At 46.3% G+C, this 16231-nt stretch overlaps 1 protein-coding gene across 1 annotated transcript in view; it reads right to left on the reverse strand.

Annotated features, from left to right (window-relative positions):
• Positions 1 to 16231, reverse strand: part of WDR19 (WD repeat domain 19) — a 637672-nt gene that overhangs the window by 538476 nt on the left and 82965 nt on the right. The window contains exons 7-9 of the mRNA XM_086963976.1: positions 12674 to 12751; positions 1577 to 1689; positions 1310 to 1483 (exon numbers count right to left, since the gene is read on the reverse strand). Of these exons, the coding sequence (XP_086820102.1) occupies positions 1310 to 1483; positions 1577 to 1689; positions 12674 to 12751 (365 nt within the window). The remainder of the gene's footprint in view (positions 1 to 1309; positions 1484 to 1576; positions 1690 to 12673; positions 12752 to 16231) is intronic.

The raw sequence follows: 16231 nt of genomic DNA on the forward strand, positions 1-16231 counted from the left end.
TAGGTGTCACCTTCGACGATCAGCTCAACTTCATGGCCCATGCAAACAAGGTGGCAGCCAACGCCCATTTCAAGCTACGAATGGTAAGAAAAATTACACCTTACTTACCAGAGTCAGCAGCAAAAACATTAGTCACCTCTCTAGTGCTTTCCTCATTAGACTACTGCAACGGTCTGTTGCTCAATGCCCAGAACAGAGTCACCAAAAAATTACAGACCGTGCAGAATGCCGCCGGCCGCGTACTTTCAAAAAAACCTAGATTTGCACCCATCTCGGACACCCTTAAAAAATACCACTGGCTGTCCATCCACAACAGGGTCAAATTTAAATCTCTGTGCACAGTCTTCAAATCATTACAGGATCAAGGACCTCGATTCCTTAAAAAGCAACTGATTCCTTATAACCCTCCGAGAACGCTCAGATCCACCTCTCTTAACCAACTAGTGGTTCAACGCAGCCGAACAGCTTCCTGGGGCGATCGCCGCTTCTCAATCGCGGCCCCTAGACTCTGGAACACCCTACCTAATCACATAAGAACTAGCCCCACTCTTCTTCAGTTCAGAAAAAAACTGAAAACATGGCTATTCAATCAGTAACCCACATCTCTGCACTTCCTGATTAGGGTGAGACTTCAATGCAATTTCAGCGCCGAGACGCATAAGGGTAATTGTACGCGCTCTACAAATGGCATTAATAAATAAATAAATAAATAATAAATAAGCCCAGGTGAATCAAATGATAGTTGCTCAACATTACTATCACATTGTAAGATACTTGGTTGTGTCTCTTGTTCATTAGTAGAATTGGAAGAAACTGCGAGTGGGGCGAACCTATCAGTGCAAGGGATATTGGGCTTCATTGAGTTAGCTTCCTAGAGGTTATTTGGTCAGGATCTACAACTTTCTTCCCTTGTATCCCAGCATGGTTGCTTTCTTTGTTTTTACTCAGGTGCCAGATCCTTTGCGAGCATGTTTTTGGAACATGGGAGGGACAGTAGGTAACAACGGGGCTTTTGGAATCAGTGGGGGTTTGGCTGCTATTACAAAGTGGCCCCGGTGATCTGCCACCAGTATGTTCTCACACTCACTAATGAGCTTGTCTATTCTATAAAGAAGCTTTAATTTCATTCAGTTCGGCTGACAAGGGGTCCAAGTCTATGATAGTACTGAAGCTTTGATTTCATTCATGCCGTTATCACTTTGCTGATCACGACTGCTGTTCTCACGATAACTTAAATATGTTTAAACAAAGAATATCATGCCTTAGGACGACTATTGTAGTGTCAGTGCAGAATATTATTGTTACTTACCAACTGTCCCCACATGAAGCCGCTTTGTTAAGTGATTGAGAGATGGAAATACTGGTTAGGTTGTCATTATGATTGTGAGCCTGGAATAGCTCTTGGCCAATCTCTCGAATATGTGTAGAAATTACCACAAAAAATCCTTGAGAAAATCCGATCATGATGTAGCCATCACCATACCTATATGAGTAAATAAAACATGCACATTTAAGCAAATCTAAAATGTGTGGAATTAAACAAATTCACATTTGGAATCAGGTATTGTTAACTCACCACTTATAGGATATTATGGTGCCATAACGCTGCTGAAATGCCAACTCAATTGGATTGTCTGGATCATTTAGATTAAACAGAAACAGTGTTTTCTTGCCAACCACCACACTTATCTGTAAATATGCAAATGGAGTACAACAAATTCATATTTTTAATTATAAATTAATCTCTACAGAAAATAAATTACAGAATTCATCAATGGTCATCCTGGTCAACAAGCAGCTGAAATAAGTCAATCCATGTGATATATCCAGGATCATTTTTTCAGGAGAAAGGTTTCTTTAAAAAAATATTTGTAAAGATTTCCTATATCAACGCAGCATTCTCTTTACTATTTATAAATATCTATAAAGACAATTTAAATCTGGCTTAAAAATGTTAAGTTAGCCCTCCTCAATTCTTGCCTTACAAACTGATAAAAGGAAATAGGGTTAGGGAGGCCTCACTGAAGAGCAATTTAACCTTGCTACTTAGGAAGCAGCAAGCAGTAGAATCTATAATGCAGTGCAGTGTAACTTAATTTTAAGTTAAATTTGAAAGCTATGCTACAGTAAAGATGTTCATACTACCCAAGTGCCTTCCTGGCTTTACAGCAGATGTGGGTGAATTGTTGTTAATGTTCATAAGCACTAGAATCGAATGGCAAGCCTATACCCTGAATAGGGGTAGTGAAGCACCAAGAAAAATAGAACACACGTGAGATAGTAAGGGCAACTGGAAATACATATAGTTGTGTTTGTGTGGCGTTTTCTGTGTAGTTATGAATTTACTACACATGCCAAGCACAATACTTTCAAATAAAAATAACTGCTTCTAGCTCACACGGATTACAAGTAATTAAAAAATAAAACTGAGAAAGATGCGGTACAGCTAGGTCGCAAAAATTTTGCAAATGTTACCCTTTCGTGTTTGAAATGTTAAAATCACTATTCAAGTATTAAACTTGTACTAATGAGCTCCACACTTTGCCCACGCTTTTAATGTTCCCACCTGATGAACAGAGAGGTAGTTTTTGTCTGCATTATGAAACAATCCTGAAGATTCAATCCTCCTCGAAATAGTGATTTCTTCTTTGGCATGAAAATGTGCAAACTCATGTTATCCCACTTGTACTATTTTCAGCAGCTGTTTCAAGATGCACTCACAGCACAGAAAAAAATTACTTTTTGACTTCTCTTATGTAGGTTTGAAAGATGAAATCATATAGTACCCTCAAAGTGAGACATTTATATTATACATTTGGAGGCACATTGTGTGGATACAGAGTAAAACCCAAAAGAAATAAGTTCTAAAACATAGCTTGTATAAGCTGTTACATGACAAAATAATGAGAAAAAACTGCCATGGAATGTGCTGTATAATAATCCTTTGAATGGCTAGGAAAATTGGGAAGAAGAAGCATCCTTGGCTTCAATGCCTTTCAGAATATTTGTTCCTTCCTCTGTATGTGTGGAATTTGCCAAAGCTGTAAATTTAGAGTGCTTCGAAAGATACAACAGTAGTTGATGCATGTGAGTAATTATTCAATGCCCAATGAACATATGTCAAATATGGTTCCTTGTGGAGAGGGATTGGGTACGAACGGTGTTCTGGAAATCCTTCAAAATGTATATTTGTCTTTCTCAAGACATTTTCAAGCTCTTCCTGCTTACATTTAACTGATAAATAATTGTTAAGAGTTGAGGTGTTAATGGAAATGTGGAACATTGATCCTCGATGTAGGAAGGTACCTCCTGACTATGGTTGCCCCCAACTTTTTGCCCTGTGTTTTAGCTGGTTTTTGACATAGTCGACCTGGGACCCTGCCAATCAGGACCCCAGGCCTACTGCTCTCTCTGTAAAATGGATTCCATGTACCCTAGGTACATTTCCAATTGGTACTGGGCCACCTTATCAGACCCTGTAACTCAGGGCATAGGTGTACCCAGGGCTGCCAGGGGCTGCAGCATGTATTATGCCACCCCTGGCTGGCCTCCTAAATTTGACACAACTGGCTGCATGACAGCTGGGGCAAAGTCGTGTAATCACCCTTTGCTGTAGGTGTAGTATACCTATACCTAACCCTAAAATGGACACACAGATTCCTATCAGTCACTCCTATGGCAGGCCTTGACAATCCTGAAGGCAGAGTGCTTGGAATCGTGTGAGATGGTGCTCTGGCATGAGCTGAGCCTGTCTGCAGCTTGCGGAACCAAGTCCTAATAGCTGTTCCATGATATCGCATACCATATACTCTTAAGTGCATTATAATCCTAGCGGTTAAATGCTAACTTTGGTATTGCTTTATCAAAACATGTCGAGTAAGGTGTCATACGAATTGGAATACTAACTCCTCGCCAATTCTGGCAACGGGGTTAGCATTCCACCCTTCTAGAGGGACACGACATGTATGTAACTGTGAACCCCGGTTAAAGTTAACTGAAGCCTCAGCTCCACAAAATGTATGCTGCCACCACAGACACGAGTCTGACCCCCTACAGCTGGGAGTCCTCCCAGCGAGGGGAGCCTGGACAAAGGGTTTCCTGTCAGGGGCGGTGCTAGCACCGTCCCAGACATGGTTTTGTGTATCCTGGGTAGGCAGGGCTTTTCAGGAAGGTGACTGCTGAGTGGCACCCCGGTGCTCACTACGCATAGGCCGGTCTGAACCAGTTCCAGGGGCACACCAGCCCCTGGCCTGGGGAAGTCCGGCATGGCAGAGGGGTGTAACCACCCCCCTCCTAGTCCCACCCATAGGCAGGACCTAGTCACCGGGTCAGCCCCCTTTTTTAGTATAAAGATGGGAGCGGGCCCCCTGTTCAAATTAGATCATCTTTGGAATCAAGACACGACTTTCTTCGAAAGGACATCAAGATTTCTTCTTCAAGATTCTCCCTTGTGGCTAAGGAGTAGTCACCCTGCATCAAGCGGGCACCATCCTAAGAACACTGCGGTCTGCTGCAAGTCCTTCTTCACGAATCCGACGACCCAGCTCGACGAGACCCGGCTTCCCTGGCACCTCTGACCTCTACTCACCTCTACAGCAAAGCTGAGAACTGTGAGTGCGACGAGACCTCGAGGGACCGACGATCGCCAAGACTGCACGACTTCTTTGCAACAAGCCCACCGAGTCTTCCACTGGTGAGTGCTGTGGGGTCCGAGAAGCCCCAACCCTGAGCAGCTCCAGCACCGAAGACCAGCCCTCCAGCATCTCCACGATCTGCGTGGGGCCCTTCTGCTTTTGCGTGCTCACCGCGCTGTGTGGCTACTAGCCGGCTGGCTTGTGGCCTTCTACACGACGCCCGACGACATCACTGCTGCTGGTCTGGTTGCTCCAGACTGGCCCTTGCTTCCTTCTTCAAGAGAAGCACCCCGGACCCTCCTGGTCCACTCCAGACGCCATTTTAAGTCCACCGCGTGGGCTTGAATTTGCCAAGGCTTTGTTGCCCAATCCTGGGTCCAGCGACGCCGACAGCTTCAATCTTCGTGGGACAGCTCGCTCCTCCATCCTGGTCGCCGGCAACGCCTCCTGGTCCGTGAGATCTGCGAGCACAGCGTCACCCACTCACCTAGTCGAGGTGACTACCATCCGGTGCCCTCCTGGTGCCACCTGACTACTGGCTAGTAGTCTCGAACTTGGTCCCCTCTGCTTTCAGGTGTCATCTTCCTTCGATCCAGGCTTGGATCCATCGAACTTTCTTCACTGGTCGCCTGCCAGCAACTTCTTTCTTCCAGGCTCCTGGTCCGTCTACGAGGATTCCCGACGTCTTTTGAGACCTATGCAGCTGCAGCCCCTGGGCTAGGTAACTTCGGCATTTCGGTGCCCCAGCATAGCCTCACTATCCAAGGGTCAGAATCCACTTTCGTTTTCCTCCTACCAGGTCGGGTTCGCCCGAGAACACTAACTTTGTCTTTACTAGCTACCATAGACTTTGTCCCGCATCACGCGTGAGAGTGCACACTCTGCACCCGAGTCCCCTGGGTCTCCTAGAAGTAATCTGAAGATTCTATAGTCAAGATCTAGCGATTCCAAAGCCTATTAGTACTGTACTTACCTGCTAGTAATTTCGCATTCCACTTTCAGAGTATATGGTTTTCCGTGCCCCTCGGGCATTTGTATATACAGTGCTAACTTAAGTATTTTCGTAAAGGTTTTGTTTTGTGCTTAGTACCCTGTCCTCATAAAGAGTACAGGGCTGTTGTGAATCTTAATAAATAACTGTTTATTTTCATAACACTTGTGTGGTGTCCTTTCACTTGGTATTCAAGGGGTATATGTGTGGTATAACAGCTGGCTTAACACGCCCTCTCGAGTCTTTAGCCTTAGACTGCTCGTATCCACGCTACTAGGATAGCTGGTCTATAAGGTTGACTTACAACCAATCATCAATAAGGGTTGCTGGACTGATACATAGTGTTCACTAGAATAGTGAGCACTGCATATCAGGCCACCTTCTCACATTGGTGAGCAGCGGTTGGGATTTGAGCTTGCTGTTGTTTTACCACACGTATCCTAAGAATATCTTGTTGAAAGATCACATAAGTACTTCAGGTACATATAACTAAGCTTAGAATACTCTGAGTTCTACTGAACCAGCTGTTGCAGCTCCTCAAGGCTTAGCACACCTTGGCTGCAACTCTTAGCAAGGGATCAGTAGGCAAACACATAGTGTAGGTAGGTGCATCACTTACACCACACTAGAAACAGTATGTCAGACAAAGGAGGAAACTCTGAGTCTCCCCTTGTGTCAGTGGACCCTCCACAGGTCCTCCCTTCCAGATATACTGTGCTTAGCTTCCATGAGTTACGACAAGTGTGTACCTCTAGGAAGATTAAGCAGGGGTCTAACCCCACAACTTCCCTTCTGATTGGTCTCTTAGAGGCTTATGATGCCAGTAGGGCTGGTAACCCAGACCCTTCTAATCCAGATGGGAGTTTGCCCTCCTTACAGGGACCCTTTGATAACCATGACCATCCCCTCCAGGAAGCAGAGGATGCTGAGGAGGAGGATGAGGATCAGTTGTCAGGGGATGAGGCAGATAAGGGACAGGTAGAAGTCAGAAGACTAACCAGGTCCAACTTAAGCAGGCATGAGAATGGTACTAGGGGACCCCTGGGACCACTCTCAGGTCAGCTTAACATTGGGAATGGACGAGTTAGGTCTCTATCAAGAGGCTCTAACAGATCCCTTCGAACCAATGGCTCTCACATCTCTTCTCACAGAGGGATGACTTCCCCTCAGAGGAGAGTGTATGAAGCTGAAGAAAGGGCAGTCAAACTGAGGATTGAAAGGGAAGAACTTGCCCTGGCCAAAGAGAGACTTGCCTTTGCTAGAGAGCAAGAATTATGTGGGCTACAGCCCACTGGTGGCAGCAATAAACCTAGCAATAGGGAAAGGAGTTTTGATACAAAGCACCTGAATAAGATAGTGCCCCCCTTTAAACAAGGGGATGACATCCACAAATGGATAACTGCTTTGGAGAGGGCCTGCACTGTGCAGGGTGTTCCCCAAAGTCAGTGGGCAGCTATCTTGGGGCTCTCCTTTGATGGTAAAGGTAGAGATAAGCTCCTCACTACTAGAGTTGAGGATGCTAACAATTACCAAGTCCTGAAGAATACACTGGTTGATGGGTTTGGTTTAACCACTGAACAATACAGGATGCTGTTCAGAGATACCCAGAAAACTCAGTCTCAGGATTGGGCTGACTTTGTTGATTGTGCCACTAAGGCTTTTGAAGGCTGGCTACTGGGTAGTAAGGTTACTGATTTTAAAGGATTGTACAATCTAATTATGAGGGAGCAAATCTTAAGTAATTGTCAGAACCAGTTATTACACCAGCACCTGGTAGACTCTGATCTAACCTCTCCACAGGAATTGGGTAAGAGGGCAGACAAATGGGTCAGAACCAGGGTCAGGCCTAAAAACCAGGGTGGTGACCAAAAGAAGGAATCAACCAAGCCTCAAGAGAAGGGTGGGGATAAATCCACAGAGAAGACTTCCCAAGGGCCCCAAAACTCCAACAAGGGTGTGGGTCCCAGAACACTCCTTCAGAACAGAAGAAACCTTATTGCCATACCTGTAAACAGGTGGGCCATTACAAAAGTGATGCCAGTTGCCCTAAAAATGGCAATAAGGGAAATATACCCCCAGGTAATACTCCTAAACCTCCTGTTACCACTAGTGGTAATCCCCCAGGTGGTGGGAGTGCCCCCAAGAATGTGGTGGGCATTACTTTGGGCAATCAGGAGGACTATGGCCTAGCCAGGTCCCCTGACCACACTCTTGTCTGTGAGACCTGCATGGGGTTTGCCAACTTCACTACTGGACCCCACATTTTGGGAAAGTATAGACAAGAGGTCGTAGTGAATGGTCAGAAAGTTGAGGCATTCAGAGACACAGGGGCCAGCATCACCATGGTGATTGACCATCTGGTCCCCTCTGCTCAACTGACCCCTGGTTTTACTTATCAGGTGACAGACATTCATGGAGTGAAGAGAAGGCATCCCATGGCAGTAGTCAAGCTCAGCTGGGGTAATGTCACAGGGCCCATGAGAGTGGCAGTGACAGATAACCTACCTGTAGATTGCTTACTGGGGAATGACCTGGAACTCTCAGCATGGGCTGAGGTGGAGCAAGAAACTCACTCCAGAATGATAGGCCTATCCAGACAGGTTAGTGGGGCAGTAATAGCTACAGCCCCAGTCCAAGCACCATTCCTCCCTGAAAAGGTTGGAAGGGCAGTGGTAGCCACTGCCCAGGCTCAGACAGACTTTCCAGAACAGGATAGGAGGGCTGTGACAGTCACAGCCCAAACACAAACTGAGTGCCCTCCTGAAAAGGTTGGCAAGGTTGAAATGGTCTCAGCCTCTACTCAAACAGATAGTGAGGTTGTGAAGCCTGAAACAATGGATCACTCCACTCAAACAGAGAGCATTGAGGAGGAAGAAGAGTCTTCCCCCTCCCAGACACTAGGTGAGAGCCAGCCTCCTCAGGGATCTGACTCTACCCCTGTTGGAGGAACTGCCCCAGAGGTAGTCAGGCCTAGCCTGGCAGAGCCCCTGATGGCAGTGGACCCTTCCCAGGTGGGACCCAGTCTGGAGCAGGTAACCTGCACCTCTCTACCCTGCCTCAGTCAGCCCAGGGCTGTGGAGGTCAGGGAGGCCAGTGGTGGACCCCAAAGGGCCCCCTGTCCAAAAGAACCCCTTAATCAGCAGATTAGGATCACTGAAGCTGGTAAACCTAGCCAAGTGAAAATAAAACAGAATCCTGAGGGATCCCCCTTAAAAGTAGTTAGGGACCTCCCACAGCTGGACACTGTTGGGCACAGCCAAACCTGGGGCCTAAAAACCCCAAACCTGACCTGTCCCTCCAGTAAGCCAAACAGAGGGACTCAGCCTCCAGCTTTAGGTAGCCAGAGGCTGACCCTGAGAGCTCAGTGCATCTCAGCTAAAGAAAGAAAGGCACACATGATGAATGGTGATTGGAGGAAGTTGAGCCCAAAGGTAGAGGAGCCTCACTTCAGTACTCCATCCCAGCATCAGCCTTTTACTTTCCCAAGACACACCAGAGACAGAGATTCCCTATGGTGGAGACCCTCAGATGCCCTTAGGGTGAGGGGTTGCCTAGTGGACCATGACACAGGGGGAAACCAAGCCAGAGCTGGTCCTTCCTTATATGGCCACTTAGGTAATAGAGGCTTACCTGGACAAGGATAGCCTTATCTCCTTTCGTTTGGGGGGGGGGTGTGTAGGAAGGTACCTCCTGACTATGGTTGCCCCCAACTTTTTGCCCTGTGTTTTAGCTGGTTTTTGACATAGTCGACCTGGGACCCTGCCAATCAGGACCCCAGGCCTACTGCTCTCTCTGTAAAATGGATTCCATGTACCCTAGGTACATTTCCAATTGGTACTGGGCCACCTTATCAGACCCTGTAACTCAGGGCATAGGTGTACCCAGGGCTGCCAGGGGCTGCAGCATGTATTATGCCACCCCTGGCTGGCCTCCTAAATTTGACACAACTGGCTGCATGACAGCTGGGGCAAAGTCGTGTAATCACCCTTTGCTGTAGGTGTAGTATACCTATACCTAACCCTAAAATGGACACACAGATTCCTATCAGTCACTCCTATGGCAGGCCTTGACAATCCTGAAGGCAGAGTGCTTGGAATCGTGTGAGATGGTGCTCTGGCATGAGCTGAGCCTGTCTGCAGCTTGCGGAACCAAGTCCTAATAGCTGTTCCATGATATCGCATACCATATACTCTTAAGTGCATTATAATCCTCGCGGTTAAATGCTAACTTTGGTATTGCTTTATCAAAACATGTCGAGTAAGGTGTCATACGAATTGGAATACTAACCCCTCGCCAATTCTGGCGACGGGGATAGCATTCCACCCTTCTAGAGGGACACGGCATGTATGTAACTGTGAACCCCGGTTAAAGTTAACTGAAGCCTCAGCTCCACAAAATGGATGCTGCCACCACAGACACGAGTCTGACCCCCTACAGCTGGGAGTCCTCCCAGCGAGGGGAGCCTGGACAAAGGGTTTCCTGTCAGGGGCGGTGCTAGCACCGTCCCAGACATGGTTTTGTGTATCCTGGGTAGGCAGGGCTTTTCAGGAAGGTGACTGCTGAGTGGCACCCCGGTGCTCACTACGCATAGGCCGGTCTGAACCAGTTCCAGGGGCACACCAGCCCCTGGCCTGGGGAAGTCCGGCATGGCAGAGGGGTGTAACCACCCCCCTCCTAGTCCCACCCATAGGCAGGACCTAGTCACCGGGTCAGCCCCCTTTTTTAGTATAAAGATGGGAGCGGGCCCCCTGTTCAAATTAGATCATCTTTGGAATCAAGACACGACTTTCTTCGAAAGGACATCAAGATTTCTTCTTCAAGATTCTCCCTTGTGGCTAAGGAGTAGTCACCCTGCATCAAGCGGGCACCATCCTAAGAACACTGCGGTCTGCTGCAAGTCCTTCTTCACGAATCCGACGACCCAGCTCGACGAGACCCGGCTTCCCTGGCACCTCTGACCTCTACTCACCTCTACAGCAAAGCTGAGAACTGTGAGTGCGACGAGACCTCGAGGGACCGACGATCGCCAAGACTGCACAACTTCTTTGCAACAAGCCCACCGAGTCTTCCACTGGTGAGTGCTGTGGGGTCCGAGAAGCCCCAACCCTGAGCAGCTCCAGCACAGATGATCAGCCCTCCAGCATCTCCACGATCTGCGTGGGGCCCTTCTGCTTTTGCGTGCTCACCGCGCTGTGTGGCTACTAGCCGGCTGGCTTGTGGCCTTCTACACGACGCCCGACGACATCACTGCTGCTGGTCTGGTTGCTCCAGACTGGCCCTTGCTTCCTTCTTCAAGAGAAGCACCCCGGACCCTCCTGGTCCACTCCAGACGCCATTTTGAGTCCACCGCGTGGGCTTGAATTTGCCAAGGCTTTGTTGCCCAATCCTGGGTTCAGCGACGCCGACAGCTTCAATCTTCGTGGGACAGCTCGCTCCTCCATCCTGGTCGCCGACAACGCCTCCTGGTCCGTGAGATCTTCGAGCACAGCGTCACCCACTCACCTAGTCGAGGTGACTACCATCCGGTGCCCTCCTGGTGCCACCTGACTACTGGCTAGTAGTCTCGAACTTGGTCCCCTCTGCTTTCAGGTGTCATCTTCCTTCGATCCAGGCTTGGATCCATCGAACTTTCTTCACTGGTCGCCTGCCAGCAACTTCTTTCTTCCAGGCTCCTGGTCCGTCTACGAGGATTCCCGACGTCTTTTGAGACCTATGCAGCTGCAGCCCCTGGGCTAGGTAACTTCGGCATTTCGGTGCCCCAGCATAGCCTCACTATCCAAGGGTCAGAATCCACTTTCGTTTTCCTCCTACCAGGTCGGGTTCGCCCGAGAACACTAACTTTGTCTTTACTAGCTACCATAGACTTTGTCCCGCATCACGCGTGAGAGTGCACACTCTGCACCCGAGTCCCCTGGGTCTCCTAGAAGTAATCTGAAGATTCTATAGTCAAGATCTAGCGATTCCAAAGCCTATTAGTACTGTACTTACCTGCTAGTAATTTCGCATTCCACTTTCAGAGTATATGGTTTTCCGTGCCCCTCGGGCATTTGTATATACAGTGCTAACTTAAGTATTTTCGTAAAGGTTTTGTTTTGTGCTTAGTACCCTGTCCTCATAAAGAGTTGTGAATCTTAATAAATAACTGTTTATTTTCATAACACTTGTGTGGTGTCCTTTCACTTGGTATTCAAGGGGTATATGTGTGGTATAACAGCTGGCTTAACACGCCCTCTCGAGTCTTTAGCCTTAGACTGCTCGTATCCACGCTACTAGGATAGCTGGTCTATAAGGTTGACTTACAACCAATCATCAATAAGGGTTGCTGGACTGATACATAGTGTTTACTAGAATAGTGAGCACTGCATATCAGGCCACCTTCTCACACTGGATGTCTGAAACTCTCTGCTCCAGTTCAATGATTCTACAGGAAAACACAGCAAATTTATCATCTATCTTTTTAATCTATGAATTCAGAAGCGAAGCAGTTGCAGTTTGGTTGAGCTCTTTAATCTCTTTTAAGATACACTTGAGCATGACATCCTGTTGTGGTTTGTTTTGCAGTGGTGGTTCTTTGCACCATTACAAAATATAAACATATAACATGTATGTCTGCATGTGTGCAATTTAATCCATTGATACTTCTAGTTTACAATAAAAAAAATACAGAAATTTAGTTAAGAAATGTGTACCTATATAGGCTATATTGCATATGTTTTAATACCGAAAGAGCAGAAATATAGGATTAATCTGTTCAGAATGGTCTTAAATTCTGATACAGTTTAAAAATGTCCGAGCAGCATAGGTTACAGCCTGCAGAAAAGAAGGTGCAAAGACGACATAAGAAGACGGCAAAGGGTTATGGCTCTATGGAAAGGAGGAGCATGAACAGCCTAAAGATAGGACAATCAGTGGACTACTGTCAAACAATCGATTCTGACAATGGAGCAGACTTTAACATTCATCAGTTAAGAACTTTCAGTTTCACTAATGTCACAAACAGTTTCACTAAGCTCACAAACAATGTAGATAATTCTTTGAATGGTCTTACTGTACTTTCTCCCGCTGATCTCTCATCGGTTTTCATCACAGAAAATTGAATGTCGCTAGGCTCAGCTCTCACAGTAGTCTACAGAAAAAAACAATGGAATCTAAAGATGTCTGACAGATTTGCAAAAGATTAAAACCAGACAGAATGAAACGCTTGAAGGGAGGGCAGTAACTAATGGCACAGTACAAAAACACAAAATTTTAGTAACACTACACAGAAATATGTTGCTCAACATAGTGCATATTTTCTTGGCGCATTGTGAGTTATAGGACATGCCAGTCCTAATCAAAACTATACGTATTACAACTTTTTTCCAATGTACTGAAAATGGTAAAGAATTAAAGGAACAAGCGTTTTAAGCTGTTCTTTGGGTATAGCAGGTAGTAACTGAGGTAAGCTTGATGGTTTGTGGAGAGCCACTTAGATGGCACTGCCTCAACCCACCCCCGCAGCAGTTGAAACATATTCTACGCTTGTTTCATCCTACTCAGACAAAAGCTCCTTCCTTCCAGGGTCTACTTCACATAGCACATACGTGCTTTCACAGGAGCCTATGTATCACAACACAAACTCTTCCTTATGCTCCTGCCATTCCCCTACTGGGCTCCCCACACAACCAAGGTTCAGTGACACCCACTGGCCTAGAGGGCTAGTATGAGCTAACAGACCAGCTTAACACTGCCAGTGAGCACTTTCTAACGTATCACGCATTGCGTCATGCATTATGATTCAGCTGGAACATTTGATTTGATTTGAATTGTTATTTATAGAGCACAGCGAATGCCGAGGCATCTTGGCGCTAACTGTGATACATAGGTGACTGGAGCGACCTGACTCTAGATGTTTAGGTTTTAGCAAACAGCCAGGTTATTAGTTCTTTCCTGAACCTCATCCGATCTGGTTGAAGACGTAAGGTGGATGGCATCTGATTCCAGAGTTTTGCCACACAAAAAAGACAGTGTTCGCCCCCCCCCCCTCTCCTACATCTACCCTTGCGTGTTTTTGGAGCACACACAAAGCCCTAAGTAGAGGATCTAAGAGTTCTTGTTGGAGAATACCTGGTAAAAAGTTTCCGTACCTCTCCGGAGATTCCTCCATAGAGGGCCTTATGTAGGGACTTAAAATTGGCTCTTTGATGAACAGGGACGAGCCAATGAGGCAGAACCTCCACCTCATGCTGTAGTGCAATATCTCCACTCCATGACCAACAATCACAGGCCTATCAGCTGGCTGTCCAAGGCTGTTGGGGAGCACACCCAGATGTTTCTCGCCAGCATTCAAAAGAGGTGGGAAACCGAAAGAGAGTGGGACTTCCCCTGTAAGGAATGGGATAGGGTGCTGGCATATCTGGCTGCGGTATCAAAAGCGTAAGGTTCAAACTCGTCCAATTCTTCACACTGCATAGAGTATATCTACCTCTCAACAATATTAACAGGTTTTCCCTGTAGCGAATGCCTGCTACCCTCATTGTCAAATTCCTGACATTAACTTACACCACGGGATATGATCGTGTCTGTCTTTGTCCCAGTACTGGTTAACAGTTACTTTGCAGCTCGCACAAATGGCTGAAACAACTATTCTTTACAGCTGGTAGGTTTGCATCTTGGGCTCTATCCCACACACCACGAAAAACAAACCAATAGCATGCCTTCTCGATTTGGGTCTGCTCTTGACCAAGCGCACAATCACGCAATATTGGAAGGCTCTTCTTCCCACTGCTGTATTGGCATGGCAGTGTTCACTGTTGGTTTGGTTTGGGGCAGAAAGTACTGCTCTGAGAATGGAAGAGGCTAGAGTCCTCCGGAAATACCCATCTTCATGGAATGAGAGTACTACTACTCAGCTTCTAGGTGCTGACCAAATATGATTCTCTTCCCCCTGGATCTGCCCCCACCTTGATCTAGTAGCGATATCTTTCACATGAATGCACTTCTGGAAAAGCAAACCTTGCCTGTGCTCTCCCCCCACCCCCCCCCCGCCCCGCCAACACTCCTGTGCTGCTACAACTTAGTTTTCTTAAACTGGTGCTTGCTGGCTGGGGGGTTGCCCCATACAGACAATATGCATGAGGTCTTAGGTGTACACAAAGACTAACATTCACCCCAAGATCCTGACAGTGTGAGTATAGATATTTACTTTCTTGCCTTTCGTTGTATACACATGCCCCAATAGCCTGTCTATATTTTTGTTACATCCTCCCCTCTCCTTTCTTTACCCTTTGTGTTCATTGACACAGTTTGTGCATGTGCTAGTAGTGGTAATGCTGTACTAAATCCTACTATCTTGAATGTAACAGCTTTTCCCCGCGGGTTGCCATCACTATGTACGCAACAATGTACATTTCTACTGCACTGCTTGAACTCTACTGTAAAATTACAAAAAAGCAGGTAATAACTATCAACATTGGTTACAGTGCAAAACAAAGATTCCTAAAAATATCACATATAATGAAAAGTAGTTTAGATTGCTATCCATCCTTCTTACATAATGTCTCATTTCAGTTATCTATTAACACATTTCTTGGAACCGACCAGATTGCCCGAATTGGGTTAGTGACTAACATTAGTAACCGGAATGTAATGTTAGGATCTGATCAGCCAAACAAAAGACTCTGACTGTTGTCTATGAATGTCAAGATACAGCAGAAAAGGTTTAACTGCTGTTAATGTTGGCACCACAGGCAAGATTCAACCCTGTTGCTAATTTCCCTTGCCTTATGTGATCAGGTAGCTTCCTCCTTTTCCCACTAAACTCCAATTTATGGCTGTAGGCTCTTGCCCCTATGGCTCTTGTGAAGAAAACACAGGGAGCGACCACACTTGCCAAGAGACAGGGTACCACTGGTAAATACAAAGAGAGAACTCTCTTGGACATACACCAGAATCTACCTAGAGTCAGGTGCACAAACCAGTTATCGCCCAACATACACTATTATATCATGCATACATATATACCCATCTCAATATATTGCACAAAGATAAAGAGCTCAAATATTGTGGTATACATTTGAGCTCTTTATCTTTGTACACATATGGTTGCTTTTTCGGTTCAGATTTGTGTTTTTATCGAGACGGGTATATATGTATGCATGATATAATAGTGTATGTTGGGCAATAACTGTGGTTGATTGTGCACCTGACTGTAGGTAGATTCTGGTGTATGTCCAAGAGAGTTCTCTGTTTCTTTTTACCCTATGGCTTTTGGCCAGAAAGTATCAGGGTGTCTGCATACATTCTGGGACAGGAGCAGGAAGAAGAGAGTTTCAAGTGAAGGATGAGGGAGAACATTCAAAGGAGAGAAAGCAGTTCTGAGTTAAAGAGTATGTTTTGGGTGGGGATGAGAGCAGAGCCGAGAAAGTTAACAAGAGGGTATGAAGCACAAGGTTCATAGTGAGAGCAGAGCAGGGAAGATGAGCTTGGGCTAAGAAAGACCAGGGCACATAGAGACTTGATTTGGAGATTGCATTCATATTGCTAAAAGTATTATCAAATGGATATGTAGGTAATAACACTCTAAATCAGATCGCCCATATCCTATGTATGGACCACAGATGACCAT

Source organism: Lissotriton vulgaris, chromosome 3_2, assembly GCF_964263255.1.
Source record: "Lissotriton vulgaris chromosome 3_2, aLisVul1.2, whole genome shotgun sequence".
Lineage (NCBI taxonomy): Eukaryota > Metazoa > Chordata > Amphibia > Caudata > Salamandridae > Lissotriton > Lissotriton vulgaris.